At 41.5% G+C, this 21615-nt stretch overlaps 1 protein-coding gene across 1 annotated transcript in view; it reads right to left on the reverse strand.

The window, feature by feature from the left end:
- The window catches only part of CARMIL1 (capping protein regulator and myosin 1 linker 1), a 993695-nt gene that overhangs the window by 642036 nt on the left and 330044 nt on the right, over positions 1-21615 (reverse strand). The window contains exons 6-7 of the mRNA XM_069218803.1: positions 19802-19899; positions 6046-6116 (exon numbers count right to left, since the gene is read on the reverse strand). Coding sequence (XP_069074904.1) covers positions 6046-6116; positions 19802-19899 — 169 coding nt within the window. The remainder of the gene's footprint in view (positions 1-6045; positions 6117-19801; positions 19900-21615) is intronic.

Here is a 21615-nt window from a genome sequence, read left to right on the forward strand (position 1 = left end):
AAATGGGTGTGAAACCAATGCTGGATCCCAGAAACCTAAACATTTCTGAAAAGTAGACAAAGGTCTGAATTCAGCAATGGGTAATTTGTGTAGATCCTACAAGGGTTTCCTACAGAAAATAACAACTGAAATAAAAAAGTATTGAAATTGAGGTGGACAAAACAGCCATTTTTCTCCACGTTTTACTCTGTAACTTTTTCCTGCAATGTCAGTTTTTTGAAAGCAATATACTGTTACTGTTACTGTCTGCTGGACTCTTCTGGTTGCGGGGATATATAGGGCTTGTAGGTTCATCAAGAACCCTAGGCACCCAGAGCCAATAAATGAGCTGCACCTTGCAGTGGGTTTTCATTCTGTACCGGGTATACAGCAATTAATTTGCTGAAATATAAAGAGTGAAAAATAGGTATCAAGAAAACCTTTGTATTTCCAAAATGGGCACAAGATAAGGTGTTGAGGAGCAATGGTTATTTGCACATCTCTGAATTCTGGGGTGCCCATACTAGCAGGTAAATTACAGGGCATTTCTCAGATAGACGTCTTTTTTACACACTGTCTTATATTTGGAAGGAGAAAATGTAGAGAAAGACAAGGGGCAATAACAGTTGTTTCACTAGTCTGTGTTCCGCCAAGTCTCCCGATAAAAATGGTACCTCACTTGTGTGGGTAGGCCTAGCGCCGGTGAAAGGAAATACCCAAAAACACAACGTGGACACATCACACTTTCCCAAAGAAAACAGAGGTGTTTTTTGCAAAGTGCCTACCTGTGGATTTTGGCCTCTAGCTCAGCCGGCACCTAGGGAAACCTACCAAACCTGTGCATTTTTTAAAACAAAGGACCTAGGGGAATTTGAGATGGGGTGACTTGTGGGGCTCTCACCAAGTTCTGTTACCCAGAATCCTTTGCAAACTTCAAAATTTGGCTAAAAAAACACTTTTTCCTCACATTTCGGTGACAGAAAGTTCTGGAATCTGAGAGGAGCCACAAATTTCCTTCCACCCAGTGTTCCCCCAACTCTCCCGATAAAAATGGTACCTCACTTGTGTGGGTAGGCCTTGTGCTCACAACAGGAAATGCCCCAAAACACCATCTGGACACATAAAAATTATCAATGACAAAACTAACTGTTTTTGCTGGGGGGACCTGCGTTTTTGGTCCTGGGCTCAGCAGCCATTTAGGGAAACCTACCAAACCCAGACATTTCTGAAAACTAGACTCCCGAGGGAGTTCAGGGAGGTGTGACTTGCGTGGAACCCCCAATGTTTTCTTACCCAGAATCCTCAGCAAACCTCAAATTTAGCTAAAAAAATCTCATTTTTCCCACATTTCTGTGTGGGATCACCGCACCGGGACACATTTCCTACCACCCAATGTTCCCCTCAGTCTCCCAGTAAAAATTATACCTCACTTGTGTAGGTGGGCCAAGTGCTTATGACAGGGAACAGCCAAAAACATGTCGAAATTGAGGGGGAACCACAGTGGGTCCAAAAGGGCAGTTTAAAAAAAAACATTTTTAGGCTGACAAGTGCAGCAGAATTTTTATCGGTATAGATGAGACAATGCTGGGTGGTAGGAATTTTGTGGATTCCTGCAGATTCCGGAAGGTTCCATCACAAAAAATGTGGGAAAAATGTGTGCTTTCCAGCAAAGTTGCAGGTTTGCAGGGCATTGTGGGTAAGGAAATGGTGTGGGGTGCATGTGAAGCACACCACCCTGGAATAAACCAGATGTTTAGTTTTCAGATGTGTCTAGGTCTTGTGGTTTTTCTACATGGCAGCGTCCCAAAGTTAAAAAAGTGCACCCCTCACCATTCCAAGTGGGACGATTTTGAGAGTTACCAAGCTCTCATGGCCCAAATGTAAAACAAAACAAAAAAAATCAAATGTCCTGTTGCTTGCCATAGGATAAGATGTTTTAGTGTGCGGGGGAGAGCTGAAAGACTGTTAGCCCCTTCAGTTCGGGTGGAGGCATAACCAGGCCCATACTGATTGGTAGCCACCACCCCACTATTTTCTTTTATTTTTTTTTATTCCCTGGCATCTAGTAGACTTTCTGTCCACCCGGGGTGTGGATCGGGGGTAATTGACCAATCTGCCCACTGGTGGGCAGAACAACTTTGGCCCCATTTCTTTGGGGTGGAGGTATGGCTATACCCCCAAACCCTTATTTTGAAAAAAAAAACCTCTTCCCTGGTTTCTGGTGGGCTTTGGGGCCTTCCAAAAATAGGCCAATCTGCTCCCAAGGGGGGCAGTTATGGCCAACAGTAATGTGGCCCCATGGGGAGCGACCCTTGCCCAACAGGCTGCCTCCCCCAAACAAAACACGCACATAAACACACACAATCCATGGTGTCTAGAGGTTTATGCCCGCTTTGGGGGCAGATTGGCCTAACAAAAATAGGCCAATCTGCCCCCAAAGCGGGCAGAAAAGGCCTAAATACAATTTCCCCCCCAGCGGAGCAACCATTACGAAGGGGTCGCTCCCCATACATAAAAACATAAAGTAAATAAAAATATATATATATCCCTGGTGTCTAGAGTTTTCAGCCGCCCCTGGGGGGAGATCTGCCTAATATTATAAGGCCGATCTGCCCCTGGGGGGCAGAAATGGCCTAAAAATCGTTTGCCCCCGTGGGGAGCCGCCCTTGCCCAAGGGGCCGCTCCCCTTATGCGCAAGTATGAATAAAATAAATAATCTCTGGTGCCTAGTGGTTTCTGCCCTCCCTGGAGGCAGATCGCAAGGCCGATCTGCCCCCGGGGGCAGAAATGGCCTAATAATAATTTGGCCCCCAGGGAGCAACCCTTGCCTAAGGGGTCGCTCCCCAAACATAAAAAAACTAAAATAAACAAAAAAAATTTATCCCTGGTGTCTAGTGGTTTTCTGCCCCTCCTGGTGGCAGATCGGTCTAATAGTATTAGGCCGATCTGCCCCGCCTAGAAATCATTTGCACCCCTGGGGAGCGTCCCTTGCTCAAGGGGCCGCTGACCTTATTGAAATATACAAAACAAAAAAAAAATCCCTAGTGTCTAGAGGGCATTTCTGCTGCCCGATCGCAGAGCCGGATGATGAGGACATCGTATAGCAGACCAATCCACATCTTGTGAACGGACTGATATTGAAATTGGTAGATTTGGTAAACAAATACTATAGGTTAAAGTCATATCTGCTGACTGACAGCCCAATTAGGAATTAGGGGGATGGACTGGGAGACCCTAATAAAAAGTCATGACAAGGGGCTAAAACTTCAGATGCGAGGGGAGAATTGATGACGTCAGGAGATGCTGTCCGAGGTTCTGTCATTGGGCTCAAACTCTGTGAGCCTGATGCATGGCTGACTAATTGATGACTTGAGGACGAAGACAGACCTGTTGCTGATCCTTCCTGGATAGGAAGCTATGAAAATGTGATTGACAAATTGTGCCTTTTCTTCCAGGTACCAACTGCGCTGATTATAGAATTCTCACTTAGACAGATCTTTTTCAAATTAATGTTTTTCTCTAAAATGTTTTTGCATGAAGGCCCACATGCTGATGCTAATCTTGGTTAGGTAGGCTGTTAAGGGTGATGCTGATAGTGACAATTGACTGACGAGCCATTTGCTGAACTCTGATATTAATGCTGGTATTCTCCGCATATGTAGGTGCATTTACGCATATGGTTTTCTTTAAACTAGGTGAAGATGTTTTTTCATTAACGAATTAATAATTGAGTGAAGTGAATAAAGGTTGATCTAGCGGATGATTTTGAATTGTAATAAATAGGGAAATAAAAATTGATTAACTCTTTACTGAGTTGTGGTTATTCATGAGAAGATGTTTTATTAATGGTAGTTTATGCTGATTATTGTTATTTCCAATGGTCACTGCATGACTAGGATAATCCATGCGATTCAAAAGGTTCATCAACCTATACGCGTCCCCTTGTAAGTTTACTTACTAAGGACCAGGCGTGCTTGCACATGTCACCGAATTATAAGCAGAAACACAGTGGCAGTTACGCTGGAAGACAGAAAACACAATGGGCGTACTGGGTGAGTGTCAAAGCAGATGACTAAAACTTCACTAATAATAATATGGCAAAACAGCACCCAGTGGCCAACTTCGGGATATTTTTGTCAGCCACGTGGGAGTTTGCATGATTGCAACACTAGATAAGATAAGGAAGACCTAACTCAGTGGCCAGATGCCTCTCACAAGGACTGAATATTTAAAATCTCACATAAAACGTTCTGCTTTTCCCTTTAGGCTCAAGGCCAATGGTTCCTGTTATCAGTCGAGGGAGGATAAGGAAATCCTAAGTAGGGCTAGTAAACAGCCATGGCATCCACCCTGTGACAGCAATGTGGAGCAGCAGTCTCACATAACATAACAGACAACAATTTTAAAGATATTCAGAGCCCCAGCATGCTCACTTTAAATGAAAAAGGCCCGATTCACAAAGACTTTTATGGTATTAAGTGTGTCATACTCCAGACCGAAGCATGACTCTTGAAAGACCTCATGATTTCAGTGAATCAACTGTAACTTCTGATAAAACATTCTCTGTAAATCCGGCCTGGATATTTAGGTGAAACGCACACCTAAGCGTCTGAGTAAGACTCACCAACCAAAAATAAACTTTGTGATTTGGGCTCAAAGTGTTTTACAAAGGATGTGATATTTCACCAGGAGCCACTGGAGAATGCTGAAGGGTCGATTAGACGTTTCGTTTGAGCATAGCCCTGAGAATAATGTTTGGTGCGTTTTATTTTTTGCAAAAGACTGCGTCAACTTCTTAGAACATCAGATAGATCACTTGCAGTTGCTAAGATGATGCAGAATAACCATAGTATCCTCAAATCGTGGAGTTAAAGTTGGAATATTTTTGTACAGCATAAACAAGTAATTGGTATGCTACACAATTCACATATTACCTACTGTGGAAACTTCCTAGTCCATCACCCCTTCTCTATATGCATGAGTTAAGAGCTCCCATAAGCCTCATTCCCATTAATCCCCTGAGCCTTTTTTGACAATGATGGAAGTAACCAAAAATGTACAAAATCTGCCAAAAGCCAAGCTGTGCTGACATTCTGGATGATTTCTATTTCTTTGACTTCCCCCTTCCTCGGTTCTTCTATCTACCTATGAATGAAGTTCCCCCAGTACCAACAAGCAAAATACTTTTTTGCATTTTGATACTTTGCTGGTGTATAATTGCGTTTTCCATCTAACGTGTTCCTCCAACTATGCACATTCTGCAGATGTCTAAGAATGTTATTGCCAGAGCCACATTTCAGTACCTGAAGCTGTGTATCAGGGATATGTCATTACTGTGAATTTTAAGACTTTGCAGTAGATTCTCCCGAAAAATGTAGAAATCGTTGAAAAGACTATGGTACCTCAGAATGGGAAATATTCCATTGTCAAGTAGCAAGATATACCGCCTGCTACTGCAGAAAAGAGACTGTGCTGTGTGTATTAAAATATATGCTGATAATGCTTTTTCCATACAATGTGTGGAAATTTGCCTGCACTTGGAGATGCAATGCGTGGGACAAAGGCTACAGGCACCGTTGCCTCAATGGCTCTTTCAGAAGAGGGGTGGTGGCACGACTGGTTATACTGAAAGGCCACTCCCTCGCTGACAATGCTACGATGATGTGGTTTTTGACATGCAGTCTAAGTAACAGAGTTCTGCTGGTGCAACCAACCAAGATCTCGGTTCCTGACGCAGGTTTGAGGGTCCTCTCACAAGAATGGCGACATCACGCGAGAATCAATCAACTCTGCCTCTCACGCCCCCATATCTCCAGCCTTCCCCCAACCATGATGAAACAACTTCCTAAATGCATAGGAGAACTGGGAAAAACCACGGCCATTCATAAAATAAAACAAGATGCCAAGAGATTAGGGAGACATAACTCACACAACTAAGGAAAGCTAATGGGTATATAAGAAGGCGATATTAGTAAAGTCACGAGCACACCATCTAACAATATTCTCAATAAAGTACTTCAATACTCTGGTTATAATTGCACGCTTCATAAAAGGAGTTGTACTTACCCACTGTACTTCTTCCCTGTATGGTAATCCAAGCCAGTCGCAGACACACGCATACATTTGTGAAAAGCCCCCTTATGGGAAAAAAAAACAGTCACATTGAGTTGACAACAATTATATCATGAAAAGCACTAAAACTGGAGCAATTGAAATGAAAAGCAGAAGGACGTGGTGCAAAAAGAGCAAAATACAAATGAGAGAGATGGTCATTTGAAAGGCTGATCAGCTCCACTAAAGAGTCTGCAGATTCAGGTAACACTGGGCAATCGCTAGTAGATCTATTGTTTATGTCAGGATATACACGTTTTTTCATTAGTTATTTACAATAGTGGTAAAAGTAGTGCCTGGGTGGTTGGGAGCTTATGCACTACAACACAATTACCAGTGGATACCTAATCCATCCTTTAGACACAGTCGCTGGGGAGATATTATTCCAAATATAATTCTAAACTGGAACGGCATTCCATACCTGTTGTCCTTACCAAAAAAGGTAATCATTGTTTCTCTGCTGATAACACCGCCAAAAATCTAATTTCCCTGTGTTCTATGTTGATGAAACTGTCTGGCTCATACATATGTATGTGTATATGAAATAATGCATAGATTCATTACTCGTGCGCAGCTCCTGATCACCATAGTTACTGCTGCGTTAAAGTGAGCCAGCGACTGGGGACTGGCAACCCATCGACTGCCTAAAATGTTCAAATGTAATCTACCTTCTAAAGCATAGTAAATAAAACAACAGAACAATCTCCATTTCTTCCTTCGTACCTTTTTTATTTATTCTTTACTGGCAAGAAGACAGAATTAGGGCGGGGTGCGGGGAGTTAACAGTCGCCCCTAGTGGTTAAAAGATGGATCATTCTCCACCAGTCTAGTTCTCGATGCTTTAAAATGCGCAAAAACATCTGCACATGCTAGGGCTTACACTGCAATGTCTACACCCACTCAAGTGAGACACCAGACTATAACAAAACTTTGAATTAAAAGAAAGAGACTCTAGAAGAAGTCTGCAAAAACGTATCTCAGTTAAACCAAAAACACCAGCAAGAGGTTCCTTCATGTGTGGATGGAGTGTGTTGTCTTATGCAAGGGAAGCCTCCGAGGCTATTAAAAAGTAACAGTAAATGCTATGTAAAAACTAACCAAGGAAGTAAAAGAAGATAAACTCCACCCTATGAACAACTAGGCTGGCCAAGAATGTAGAGATGTGGTAGCAAACCCTGTCTTGGGGAAGAGAGGAAGGAAGTCTTCATGACTATGGAAAGAGAATAAGGTTCAGGTAAGGGCACAAGAAAGACTAAAGGAGGCAGTCCTTGTAAAATAACTCCAGGACATTTTGGAACCTGGTAGCCACAAAGAGTGTGTGCGTTTGTGAGATTGAGGCAGGTGTGCTAAAGCCACACTTATATGATGATAGCAGAAGAGGAATGGACATCTCTTTTTGAGCAACTCTATATGCTGACTCAAGGCGCTGTAGAAACTAAAGACAGGAAATGTCCCAAAGTAGTTTGGGGAATGTGTTCCATGCAGAAAATGGTCATGGACAAGCGTGGTAAAACACCAATCCCAAGCTGGATTTCAGCACATCTTTTCAAACACTATCCAGACTTCAGCGTTCCTCCCTTTTGCCTTAATCTTAACCTTAAATACAATACTCAAGACTAGGAGAGCTCCTTAAATCAAGGCTGGGGACAGTTATGGTTCTAGTCAAGGCAAGGGACACCAGGTACTGGCACAGAGTCTTTTGGTGCCTCGACTCCTGGGAGAGATGGAGACATTCACTGGGGTGTCCGGATTGTGAACCAACAGAGCCAAGTCTAGACGTTTCCCTCTTGGTGGTCTACAGCATGAGCTATCCCCCTGGCACTAGGGCTACAATGGGAGATGGAAAAGATGCTGTACCTTGGGATCTGGGTAACTTCTAATCCGAAGACCCAATACAACCTGAACATTAGGTGACTGCTGGACTGTTAAAAAAGGTTAGTGGAGTTTTGGACGGCTCTTCCAGGCTGAATAATGGAGAGAGTATCCTTAGCTAAAATGATATTTATATTGCCATGCCTGTATGTGGTGCAGAAGGTGCTCTGAAAGTCCCAGAGGATACGTTTCACCAGTTAAACAGAATGCTGTGCAGTCTGCTGTGGGCAAGAAAAAGTAGCTGGTGAAACTGGCCATCCTGAATCTCCCCCAGGCAGAAGAAGGACTGGGACTGCCAGATTTGTTCTTGTATTATGCTGCACTACAGCATGCTGTGAGCTAGTCTGACGATGGACCTAACTGGAAGAAGACTTTGTTGGCAGGCACCCATGACCCATGTGCCATTCCAAAGTTATGTAAAATGGGTAAAGGAGTCCTGAGGGACTTCTCATATTTGATGCGGTTGACAGCTGGAGTTTGGCAGAAAGTGGTCAGTAAAATTCTGAAAAGAGCCCTCTTCACTGAAGATCTGCCCAAATGGTTGATGCACCGCTTCGATGCCCTGGGAACTGATAATGAATAAGAAATGGAGCGAAGGCGGCTGTAATTGGGCAGGTGACCTATATATGAATAATAGGTTTATTTATTTCTCCCAGGCTCAAGAGCAGTTTGGACTGGGCCCAGGGCAGTTCCTCCAATATATGCTCTGGCTTAGCACAGGAACTGTAGGCCCCCTTTCCGGAAAAACTTTGGAAATGCGAGGTAGTGATGCAGCTCCTAGAGCTGGTTGGCATCGGCACCCGATCACACACCTGCAGGCTGCAATGGTGCAGGATAGAGGGGGCTCAACAGATGCAGAGAGGGAAAGGTGGAGTGCGACTGTCCAGAGGAGATCTCAGATCAGGTGAGGAAACTGGCATGCAAGCAGGTTCCAAAGGCCTCTCCCAATGCAAGGATTAAACTGATACAGTTTCATTATCTGCACAGGCCCTACCTGATGATCGCCAAACTGACACTGATACACCCAGCAAGACCCAGGGATTGCTGCAGACGCGGGCAGCTGTTGGTTGACTTCCTATATATGACTTGGTCATGCCTCCAGGTTATGAAGTACTGGAGAACGGTACTGGTGCTGCTTGTGCATATATTAAGAAAGGAGATAGAGGAATCTGCCCCCTCTGCCTGCTAGTTATGGTCCTCCCAAAGAAAAAAAAAAAGACAGCAAATGCAAATGATGGTGCTGGTACTGGCCAGCAGGCGCTTTGCGATCCAACAGAAGAAGCTCCGGTCTTGACAGGCGGATTTTCTGGAGTGGGCACCAGCAGATGAGCATTTAACATTCACCCAAAGGGAGGACAACGTGAAGGGCAATTTGGAAGTATGGGGAGGGTTGTTAGAGAAATACTGCATCCGGTGCCTGGAGAGATAGAAAGAGGGGGACTGAGGAAATGGGGAACAGGGAAGCTGGGAAAGGCAGTGAGGATGAATGGGAAGGAAGGGAGACCTTAGGTAATGTGCTTACGACTGCACTGTTATGTATACTTGTGTTTCTAAACAATTGAAAGCTTGTTCTTATTAATGTGCTGTATTAGATAGTCTGTAAACACCAATAGAAACAACTTCCAAAATAAAAAACAAACCTTTATATTTCACTCTATCACAAGACTGGCAAAGTTTAGAGCAGCTGAGGTATCAAAGATTATATTTACAGATATGGGTATAAAATGTTTTTTTGAAGGCTTTTAATCTGTGTCTTTCACTTAAATTTCAGAGCTGAAAAGCACTAACAGCAACGACAGGTTATTCAAAGAATCATTACAATCCAGAACCAGGTATAGTATTTGGTCAGCTCTACGAGTGGACCCATCTGGTTGTTGTCAACACCCTAAGATTTACAGCAAATTTAGAAAATCAATTGCAAACATTGAGACTTCCTCTCTATGATCAATAAATCAGATATCATTAATACATTTCTCCTGATCATTTATAATTCCTCACATAGTAATTGAAACTGTGACAGCGAAAGCTGCTAGGACAGTATTTTGCTGTCTAGCTAAGAGGAGCAGTCAACACTTCTCCCAGACAATACATCAGGTTTGGAACTTACATTCAGCATGGCACATAACAATGTGTAATAAACAACATGTCCAAATAAAGCAGTACATTTAAAAACATATTGGACCTAACATCCTCCGTGGCCCAGGTATGACACCTGGAGTAGCACGTAGGGCTCTGGCTTTCAGACACTTCATGAACAGCAATGCTTTTACACTGAACAATTATCCTCATGGGGAGTAGGAGAAAGGCAGCCCATTTTGTCTTTCTGCAGAAAGTTCTACTATAGTATGTTTTACATGCCTGAGATCATGCCAGGTACCAAAGGAGTCAAGCCAACAACAGTCCATTCAGTGCTGATCTATGGATATGCTTGAACATTTGGATCCTGAGACCTCCCTTCTAACTGTGTCGTTCTAGCCACTCTTTCTCTTTCTTGCCTCTGTTTGGATTACAGGTGCCTACAGGATAGCACAAGAAGAAATGCCCCTGTTTTCTTCTCCAGCAACCACAATAAAGATGTCCTCTCCTCTGTTTGGTGGATCCATGCACTGATTTTGAGGTCGGTGCAGCTTCGATACACTGTTTTGCAAATAGTTTTTAGATTGTAACTGTTGAAAAATAACTATTCTGGTGGCATAGCTTGGATGCTAGGTAAAATAGCTTCTGAGTGCTGAGCTCTGTGACAAAGTGGAGACCTTTCAGTTACCTGCTCTGCACAACACAGGTATTTCCTTGCCTCTTTGTTGAATTTTCTGTTGGGGGATTAATTTTGGGAGACGTTGCTTTGCCTTTTTGCCTTTCAATCATAACAATATATTCATTAGGGAGCTTGGCAACCATCATTTTGATTTTAATTATTCATGTGCATATTTATGTGCATTGGCAGATGAAAATCTCCAGAAACATCACCACAAAGATAAAATGTCATCTTACCCATTTATTTGTGGCAAAACTGTTTCCTCAGGTGCTGAACCGGAAAGACCAGAAAATTATCCTCATTCCCCTATTGTTTCCCTATTGCTTCCCCCAGTAATCTATTTCTGGAGCCTTGCAGGCATTCATAATGGCAACGAATGAGGTGCCTCGGCGGTTTGAGGACCAATGAGTTATTATGGAGGAACAGAATGAATTAAATGGAGCAATGCATTGGTTTGGTTCAACATGCTGCTGCGAAGATTCCACAATCATACAAGGAGAAAATGAATAATCTCAAATGACATGCTGGAGAATTGGAAAGTAGAAAATACTGCAACGTTTTTGCAACGTTTTTCATCGACATGGAAATTGTTTGATATGGTCATAATTTATTTGTTTCAAGGAATGCTTCAAATGGAACTAATTCTAGGTTGCAAATACCTTATGGCTATGAGACGTCTAATGATATAATTGAATATCTGCTATGATATACGTCATCCTTGCCTATGTAAAATAACATGAGGCAATACAAAATCTTATGCTGACCCTGCTAAATTGTGAGCTAATCCTCATAGTATTTCTCCTAATCGGGTGGAAACCTCCCCATTTAAAGGTTTCAGTTCATTGTTGTGTTTCTTTTGGTTTTGTTTTGCTACCTGTCCAGACTTCATTGACACACTGTATTTTTTCGTGAATGCATTTATTCTTTAGATCTCTGTACTTTCCCTTGATTAGGCTCTCTTCATTTTTATGTATGTTCTCTGCCTTTAGATAGTTGCTTTTCTCTTATTTTGTTGAGTTTGGTTATGTTGAAAGGTAGAGTTTGTTATTTTATTATGTCCCCTAAATACTTTTGAATTATTGGCCTTTATGTTTGCATGTCATCTTTATTACATAGGGCCAGATGTAGGTAAGTTCACAATTGCGACTTGCAATTTGCGAGTCATAGCGACTCGCAAATTGCAACTCGCAATCCGAGATGCAGAAAGGTGTCTCAGACACCTTCTGCGACTCGCTATGGGGCCGCAAAGACCCACCTTATGAATATTTATGAGGTGGGTCGCAGTTTGCGACCCCATAGCGAGTCTAGGCACTCACAGGGATGGTGGCCTGCTGGAGGCAGCAGACCACCATGTCTGTGACTGCTTTTAAATAAAGCAGTTTTTTTTTTTCTTTTTGCAGCACGTTTTCCTTAAAGGAAAACGAGCTACAAAAAGAAAAAATACCGAAACCATACCGAAACCATTTAGTTTCGGTTTTTTTTCAGAGTAGGCAGTGGTCCATAGGACCAATGCCTGCTCTGAAAAAATATTTTTTGGGGCATTCACAAAGGGGAAGGGGTCCCATGGGGACCCCTTACCTTTTGCGAATGAGTTACCATCCACTCCAAGTGGATGGTAACTGCGAGTTGGTTTGCGACCGCTGTCGCAGTCACAAAGCAACTCAACATCGCAATGCGGTCGCAAATAGGAAGGGAACACCCCTTCCTATTTGCGAGTCGGAATCACATTTTGCGAGTCGCTGCCGACTCGCAAAATGTGACTCTGCATCGCGTAAGGCCTTTTGCGCCTCGCAAACTGCATTTTTCGCTGTTTGCGAGGTGCAAAAAGCTTCCTACATCTGGCCCATATTTACATCCTTGTACCAGTCGGTCTACTCCTCTGTGTCTCCCATGTTTGATTTTGTTTCATGGAACATCTGAGTGCACCGACAGCCAGAGAAAAGACAAAAGGTACTTTTTCACCTGTCCACATTTAATGCAAAATTGTGTTTATTCATGAAATACAATGTAATGAAGCTGAGTTGGTAAAACTAAAAAGTTACTTGTTGGCCATGTAATATTTTCTCCTGTTGTAGATCATAAGGTTGCCGTTGCCATTAGTCTCTAAAATGATGTGGTAATGTGGGTAGATGGGTATTAGTCACTATTGCACTTGAGAATAAGCATTTAACATTACTTAATATTTATATCCCTGTAAAACCACATCTTGCGTTTTGGAATGTTATTAAAATCAAATTAGCGAATACTTTCAATTCCAATATTATCATAGTGAGGAATTTTAAACAGATTTTGGATCAATTTTTGGGACAGAATGTCTAAGCATATATCCAAACCTAATAGATCCCATAAAGCTTTCAATTCTGCAGTTTCTTCTCTATCGTTTTTGATGTATGGAGAACATGTAATCCAGATAGTTACAAAATCACTTTATTGACTTCAAAGTCTTCTCATATGCTAAATGATTCTACCAAGGCCACGTCGGAACTAAACAAGATCTCTGTAATGGATGCCTGTAATGTGCTATTGTGGGTTAAGTCCAAATTTAACGGTGTTCAGAATAAGATGCTTGCCAAAAACTTGAAAATGAAGACTGAATGTAAAGCAATTGGTTGTGTCGTTAATGAGCAAGACAATACTGCTTCAGTTGGAAATGTGGATATTTCTAAACCCTTTCAAAAATGTTACAAGTGCTGCAATACAGATGATACAAATCCAACTGCTCAGGATTTTGATATTTTTGGTCACTATTCCTAAAATGGCATTACAAAATATCATCCTACAACAACGTGAAGCTGATATTACATTGCAGGAAGTCTTTGAAAAAAATCTAAAGCTCCAAGCCCCTGATGGTCTTTCTATTGCACCTATTTCTTCTCTACCTTCTTTTTGTACAGCGAACTTATTAGAACAACATAATGCCTTTTACATAATTCTTTTGCTAGTGGGCACTTTTTCTGATTGTTTAATTATTGCTATACCCAAGCAAGGGAAATATCTCAGATATTCCAAAAAAATACAGGTCCATTTCTCTTTTTAATTAAAATTTAAAAAAATTAATGCAAAGATTTTGGCATCACATGTGGAATCTGGTATGCGACCAAACCGTTTACTAAGGGTAGACTGGTATCTGATAAGGTGAGGTTCTTTTCCAATATTAGTAGTCAAGTAGTTAAACTGAAAATGACAAAGGATGCAATACTGCTTGCCCGAAGAAAGCATTTGTTCACATTAGTTGGAATTAAATGTGTAAGAAGTCTGAATGGTTTGGTTTTGGACATAAATGTACTTATGAAATGACTATGTTCCCACTGCAGAGCAAGTGTTTATGTGCTTAATAGTTGCTCTCCTTAATTTGAGTAGATGTGCCAGATAGGCATGTCCACCTTTCTCCTTTATTATTTGTTTTATGTCTGGAACCTTTTTTGGAGAGAATTCATTGCAACCCATATATTACTGGGTTTCAGTATGGCAATAAGAAGGATGGCATCTTGTTATACCTGTCAAATCCCACTTCTTTATTGGGTCCATTTTTGGAAGAAATTAAATTATACTCAATGGTATCTGAGTACACATTACATTTTAGCAAATCAGAAATACTTCCACTGGAGTTTATAGGTAAATAGGTAATTAGTAAAAAATGCTTCCTTTTCCTTGTGGGATTATTTAGTTAAGCTTGTGCTCTTAAGATTTCATGTAATTACTTTAGAGTTTTGAATAGGCATAGATTAATTGAAGTGGATTAGTAGAGGGAAGCTGTGAATTGTTATTGGGAGCCCTGGACATGTGTGCCTTTTGGATGAATTGGGCAGAAGGAGATAAGAGTGTGAATGCATGTCTAAGAGATCAGTTCAGAAATGTTTTGGATGAGTCAGAGAGTGAAGGGAAAGGCAAAGATGGAAGGGCTTTCTATTTTGTATTAGTCTTGATTTTTGTTTGCTAATATTATAGAATATTACATGGACCTATCTATCTTCAAAGGAAATAGGAAATACCTTTATCATTTCTATGTGAATACAACGTGCTGTGTGAACATTTTTGTCCAGAGTATTTAGTGGCACATGACTTAAATCTTCAACCATCAGCAGTTGCTAGTCTTATTTGGAGTGATTCAGTTCCAAAGGCTGCTATTATTTAAAATAAAAGATCATGCTGCAGTGTACTTCAACTAGTACTGCATCTGCAATTGAACTGTTGAGGGAAGATGGCTTGCTGGCTTCATTTCTGGGAAAAGGCCTAAACTACACAGGCTCAGCCAAGTGTGCTGTTTGTCCGCAAGCTGGACAACGCTTCCCTGAACCACGCATATGCGTGGTTAAGGCAGGACGCATATGTGTGGTTCAGGAAGCGGTCTAGCTGTGCAGATGGGCGGGCAAGCAGGAAGAAGGATTGTGAGAGGTAAGTGGGGCTGGAGTGGTTTTTAGGAGTGCAGGTAGTTGTTTCGATTTAGGGCTAACAGCGGGGAGAGTCGGGTAGTTTGGTGAGGGGAGGTTGTTTTTAGGGGTGCTAGGGGGGTGTTTAGGGCTCAGGGTGTGGGGTCAAGGTTGTTTTTGGAATGGAATTTAGGGCTCAGGGTGGTGGGGGGGGGGGGGCGTTTGAGTCAGGGTAGATTTAAGAGCAGTAGGGCCAAGGAGTGGTCAGGGTACTTTTGTGGATTTAGGCCTGGGAGGGGTGTAGTTTTAAGGGTAGAGGTGGGGAGATGGCAGGGGTATTGATTTAGGAATCAGGGTGGGGGGTTGGGGTAGTTTGGGGAGGGGAGGTTGTTTTTACGGGTATGTGGGTGATGTTAGGGCTCAAGGTGGGGGATCAGGGTAGTTTTGGGAATTAAGGGCTCAGGGGGTGGGGTCAGGGTAGATTTAAGGGCAGGGGGGACGGGTAGTTTTGTTGATTTAGGCCTCAGGGCAGGGGGCAGGGTAGTTTTAAGGGGAAGGGGGCTGGTGGGGGGGTTTGGGTAGTTTTTTAGGTTTAGGGCTTTGGGGTAGTTTTAAGAGCAGGGGTGCTGGGGGTGCAGGGTAGTTCTAAGGCCAGTGGTGGGATGAATTACGGGGCAGGGGTGTCTGGTGTTAGGATGCAGGGTGGGAAGAATTTACAAGCATATTTCTTTACCACATATGTTTTTGCAACTAAATTCGTTGTAAAGGCATGCATGCCAAAGACATGCATGATAAAGTCGCAGTCGTGGTTCCGACTACGTTCTTCATGCATGCATTTTTTAGGCATGCGTGGTTGTGTCATACAACCTTCATTTACTGTTCAATTTTAAGGCAAACTATGCTAGAGGCTATTTAAAGCCTCTAGGGCAGCAAGTATAAACCAAACATTATTTTTTATTAACAATAGAGTTGTCAATATGCCAGTTTGAATAAGCAAGTTTGATTGTTCCAGCTCTTCTGTTGGTCATGTTCAAGTGATGAAGGTTCTAACATTCATATGCTGTTCTACTGTATGTTAAAGATTTTTGGGACTCAATCTGTTCTGAGTGTTTGGAAGTTTTGAAATGTACCTTACCTCATAATTGTCTAAATGTATGTTCAGGTTCATTATCTCTGGATTCTGATAATCATAAAGCTACTCCTCCATTACTGGGCCTTTTTATTACAATTGCTTTAAAAGTCATTTTTTCTTGATGTAAGGATTTTTCTAAATTATAATTTTATTTCTGGTGAAATTTGATTTGTGATAACCACAGAAATAATTAAGTTTCTCAGATCTAAGCAGACTAGAGTTGATCTATTTTGGTTAACTTATATATATTCTCTTGAAATCCTGTTTCTAATTCTTCTAGAAACTAATTTTAATATTGTTTTCTACAATAGTTTTTATGTCCTTTTCTTTTCTTCTTCCTGTTCTCTTCTCTACTTTTTTGCTGCTTCATTTTTCTTTTATTTCAGCTCCCTTCCTTTTATCATCATTTATTTTTAAACTAAGTAATTTCTGTTGTTATATTATATATTTTATTTGTATTCACGAGTTAGATCATTGAGTTTTGTTCATACTCAGCTATTTTCTCTTAATAAAAAGAAAAAGAAAATTAACTACTACACTACTTTATGCTCATTAGAATTCCTGATGCTGAAAATGATTAATGAATTAAATGCCTTTTTAAGACATTCAGAAAGAAGCAGGTACGCAGATTTCTCACAATAGTGAACATTACTGATGACAAGACAATCTCCAGCTATGGTACAAACTCATTCACTGTAGCTCATCCACATATTATATATAATTCACTTTCTACAAAATCAATTATTGAAGGATCTCTGGTATTGCACAATGTCCATCGCTGATTCACATCTTCATATAAATTAGACAGAGAAGGTTTATTTCCATGTGAATGCACTGGACAAAAATGCATACAGAAATATGACTGTATTTCCCTAGTCACTGCACATTATAAGAGCCTTAACAAGAGACAGACCAAATCCTTGCAAAATAATGTGAACATGTTCTTTCTTTCTTTTCAATCAATAACTGTAGACGTTTGTAGTGTAAAATATGTATAATCTGCAGGGGACACCTGGGAAATCTAGGGAAATGACACTATCAATATATGGGAAAACATAATCCAACAAACGTCTTCAAACGTTTCTCACTGTTTTTATTATTCTACATCAATGTATAGGTCGCATGCAAAAAAAATGTCCCCTCATTCACATAGTAATTCTGTCTTCGTTTAGATGTCAGGATCTACGCTGCCTCAGACATCCTGCCTCACACCTTTTTTGCAAGGGCGGCTCCTCCATTAGGGTGGGGGAGTGTAGCCCCCCTGCCAGCAGTGGCAGCTGCAGACCTTTTACCAAAAAACGATAATAAACTGTGTTTATTATCGTTTTTTGGTAAAATGGTGGGCCACGGGTGTGACGAGCAGTAAGTGGAAGTGTTCAGCACTCCCCCTCAGAGCACAGGTGTCTTTGGCCAGCCGTCTTGGGCCAGCCAAACACACATGCACAGTAGGCTCTCTCCAGCCCAGCAACACAGTTGCCGGGCTGGAGAGAGCCTGCACAGACTCCCAGTCTGCCCGGGAGTGCCCTGGCTGGGTGCTACCAGCCAATCCTGATGCTGCTTTGAGCAGCGTCAGGAATGGCCACAGGGCAGGCTGGGAGCCTGTGCCTGCAGCGAGGAGATGGAGGAGCGGAGCGGCGTGCGGTAAGTGTTTTTTTAATAATTATTTTTCATTTTAATTTAATTTCCCCCCGCATGCCACCCCGTCCCTGATGGAACACTTTAGGAGATGTGGTCAATTTCAAGCCTATTTAATGTAACTCACAGAAAGTTTTAAAAACAAAAAAGGAAAGTATGTGTTGCAAGGGTGAAGGACAAGAGCGAGCTGGTCAAATGGTATACCTGGAGATATTCAGCAGGTTGGCAAGCAGGGGTCCGCCTTTCAAGGATACTTAATAAACTGAGAAACCATTAGCTGGTCCAGCGGCAAGAACAGCTCAAAGATTGGCACATATTTTTAGAGCCACATACATAATTCGCTGCAGCGAAAAATGATGATCTGTTGTACAATGGCAGACGAAGAAACATTGAAATATTTCACGTTTTTTTGTTAAAACTGTCTGTAAAGGCTCTGGCATTTTAACCAAAATGTTTGGAGAATTGTTTTGTAAAATGCTCTGGCAGTTCACTTTAGCAGGGGACTAATCATTTCCTTACTCTGTGGTAATGAAAATGGTCCCATGTTTTGGCCGGTGGCCATTCAGTAATGATCGTTATCATTAAAATGGAAAATGGTACAATGATATGGTGAGTTCATGAGTAAGAATAAACACGTTCTCAAAATGGTAATGTGCCAAAATCTACTGCAAAAAATAGAATCATTCAACTGACACTGAAACTACAGGTTTTGTGACTGTTTATTTAGTAAGACCCAGGCTGTGAATCTTTACGAGGCCTGACTGTAAATTGCATGGTAAGAGAGAAGTGGTAATTCGGCACCCAGAACTAATATTTTGGTACAGTATCACCCGACCATTAGTGTTAGAATGGGTGGGATACAAATATTCTTCGCTTGTCTCTGCATGTTTTCCCCAATTTCCAGGTACCTATTCCACTTGATTTTGGCGGGAAGAATTGTGCCAGGTTTTATGCCACTCAGTAATCCAGGACACGGTAAAACTACTTCATTTGTAATCCTGCATCGGACGAAAAAGGGGGGTTTCTGCTGTAACAGGGTTACCGTGCAACTCATAATTTACGTCTACGAATGGATTTGGCGAAGAAAGAAATGTGGCAACTTAAAAAAGAAAGGAAAAAATACATCTCTAAACATATCACATTGATTACAATGAACGTCTGAAACAGTGCTATTTGTAATGATGACAAAAAGCATGATGAAAAGAGCAAGTGAGTGCATGTCTTCCGGTAAGAACATACTGAATAACATAATAACGTTTACTGCAAAATAAATTAGGTATAGAGCTGAAATGGATAAAAGACAGCGTAAAGAAATTAGGAAATCTTGATATGTGGGAAATACACATATAAGATAAGTAACAAATAAAAGTGACAAATACAAGACGTTTGTGATCATTCCAAAATTGCAAATAGGAGAGAGGATTCAAAGGGGTGCCACCCCTCCAATTTCCGAGTCAGAAAGGTGTAAATCACGGGATTTTGACCTCAACTGCAGTAGTGAACCACTGATCAGTTGCAGATACCCCAGTTGGCCAGTCATTGGATTAATAAAGTAAACAACTGGCCAACTGGAACAGCTTCACCTTTGCGAATTGTGTCCATGGGCTTGGGGAGAGGAGGCCAGTTTGCAAATGTCCCAATCCTGGTTTGCGAATGGGAATAGTAAATTGGGCCCCTTCAGTAGCGAGGTAAAAAAAACATTTTCTTATTTGTGGAGGAACTGGTAAATCTTCCAGTTTGGGACTCTTTTCTGCTGGTGAATTCTCTGTCAGATTTCCCTAGACCATACTATCCGTATGGTAGAGGCAACTCCGATCATAGATTCGCCACTTCCTTCACTAACGGAAGATTTTTTCCTACCACTCGACCCCTAAATCCAAACCTATGATATTGTTAAGAGCATTGTCATAGAGGTCATTCTTCAGATCAAGACGGATTCCGACTCACCACAAGGTCCTATTTCTGCCACTGTCTGGCTGTCCCACAGCGTCTGCAGATTCGCTAATCTGTCTGACGGTTCCATTGTTATTTTTTTCATTATTCTTCTGCGGTGGAAAAAGAAAAGGGATAACTAAGCATGGAGTCTTTTACCAAGTGCCATCATTAGTCAACAGAATGCTTCAAACAAGGAAGAACGCTTTTTCACTACGTTTTTTGTTCAATTTTACAGGGTTCACAAATTAAGAACTGTCATCATTACCTCAACAAAGTTGATTTGATTTCCAGTCGACTAATTTTCAGTTAAAACATTCAATAAAAGCGTACAAAGAATGGTGCAAAATCATTAAGCATCCACCAGGTAACACCATTAATATTTCCATTTATAAAGTATCTCCCTAAAGCTACAATTTCAGAATTATGTCCTTTTATATGAGCAGTGACTGAATTCTTTATCAGCAAATATTGAGAATGACATTAGATTTGGCTTCTCTATAGTGAATTACTAAATGCATGCGTACTTTGATAAAGGCAATTTTACCACAAGTGCTGATGCACAAGACAATGTATCTACAGGAGTAAATGCACAATGACCACACGTCATAAATAAAGCTGTGCAGCATAGGTCAGAGGTGATGTACATGAGTGAAAGACATGATAATATGAAGCACAGGAAAACTACTAAAATGCGGTTTTAACTATTAAAATGTTTGATGTATTTCATGGGAGTAAGCCTTGCGCATGACAAAAGGATGGAAGATAAACAAGTATATGTTTAATGTTTAAGGAGATGATCATTTTACATGTTTTTACTTTGCTGTTCTAAATTTTTCTTTGTACTCTTAATTTAAAGGGTTCTTTAGGTAACAGCTTCTTATATTTGCATTCATTGTGCTATTCGAAAAACATTTAAAAGCCAGTGATGTGCAATGCAGACTTGAAAAGTTCAATGCAGTAGACTCAAAGTGTGAAAATAAAGAGAGCTGCAGAACCACCCTTCCGCCAAGCAATTCACTTCCTGACTCACAAGATTTATACGAATCACTGCAGGAATAAAAACATCGGATGCATGGACATAACTCGAATCCTCAAGCAGGAGGCTTGCATTCCTCCTCTGCTCAACCGATTCCCAAGTCAGCAGTTCCACGCAGCTCAAGAGAGATCCTTGTTCTTACTCTATACACAAAAAGGCCTGTTATAAGAATGCTGCTGGCAGACCCGAAGCAAACATTAATAAAAACCTAAAATATAAAGAACACTCCAAGGCTGCAGTACCGTGGCTCATATGCCACTATGCGCAGCAACTGCACAACAACTGATGTTGTTCTCAGTCACAGAGGGCCGCACTGATGCCAGGAGGGTGGGAGCTGTGGAGGTGTAAGGTGGGTGTAGGGGAAGCACAGCATTGAGGCAGCGTGAACAGAGAGTTATGGAGTTATTCTGAGAGTTTCATTCAATACTGTGCACTTTATTAACTTCGAAGTCTCTAGAAGAGTCATAGATTTGTCAATAACTTTATGCTGTGTCTGAGTCACTATCCCTATACTGCACCTTGGGGAAGGCCTTCTCCGCTGGTGATCGCTCCCTTGAGTCAAGTGTACAAAGGAAAGAAGAAGCTTGATTGCTGAAATGGAATGAAATGGAATCTTAGGCCTTCTCTTAGCTGCAAAGTCTAGGAGTGCATCAAAACAGGCTCACTGAAGGTAGGAGTTCCTTGACAACGACCCACGACACACACCCACCCCCACAACAAGGTGTGCAATTCGCTGAGGTGGGCAGACAAGAACACCCAGCCTCCACAGGTAAACATGAAAGAGTGGGAA

Source organism: Pleurodeles waltl, chromosome 2_1 (assembly GCF_031143425.1).
Source record: "Pleurodeles waltl isolate 20211129_DDA chromosome 2_1, aPleWal1.hap1.20221129, whole genome shotgun sequence".
NCBI lineage: Eukaryota > Metazoa > Chordata > Amphibia > Caudata > Salamandridae > Pleurodeles > Pleurodeles waltl.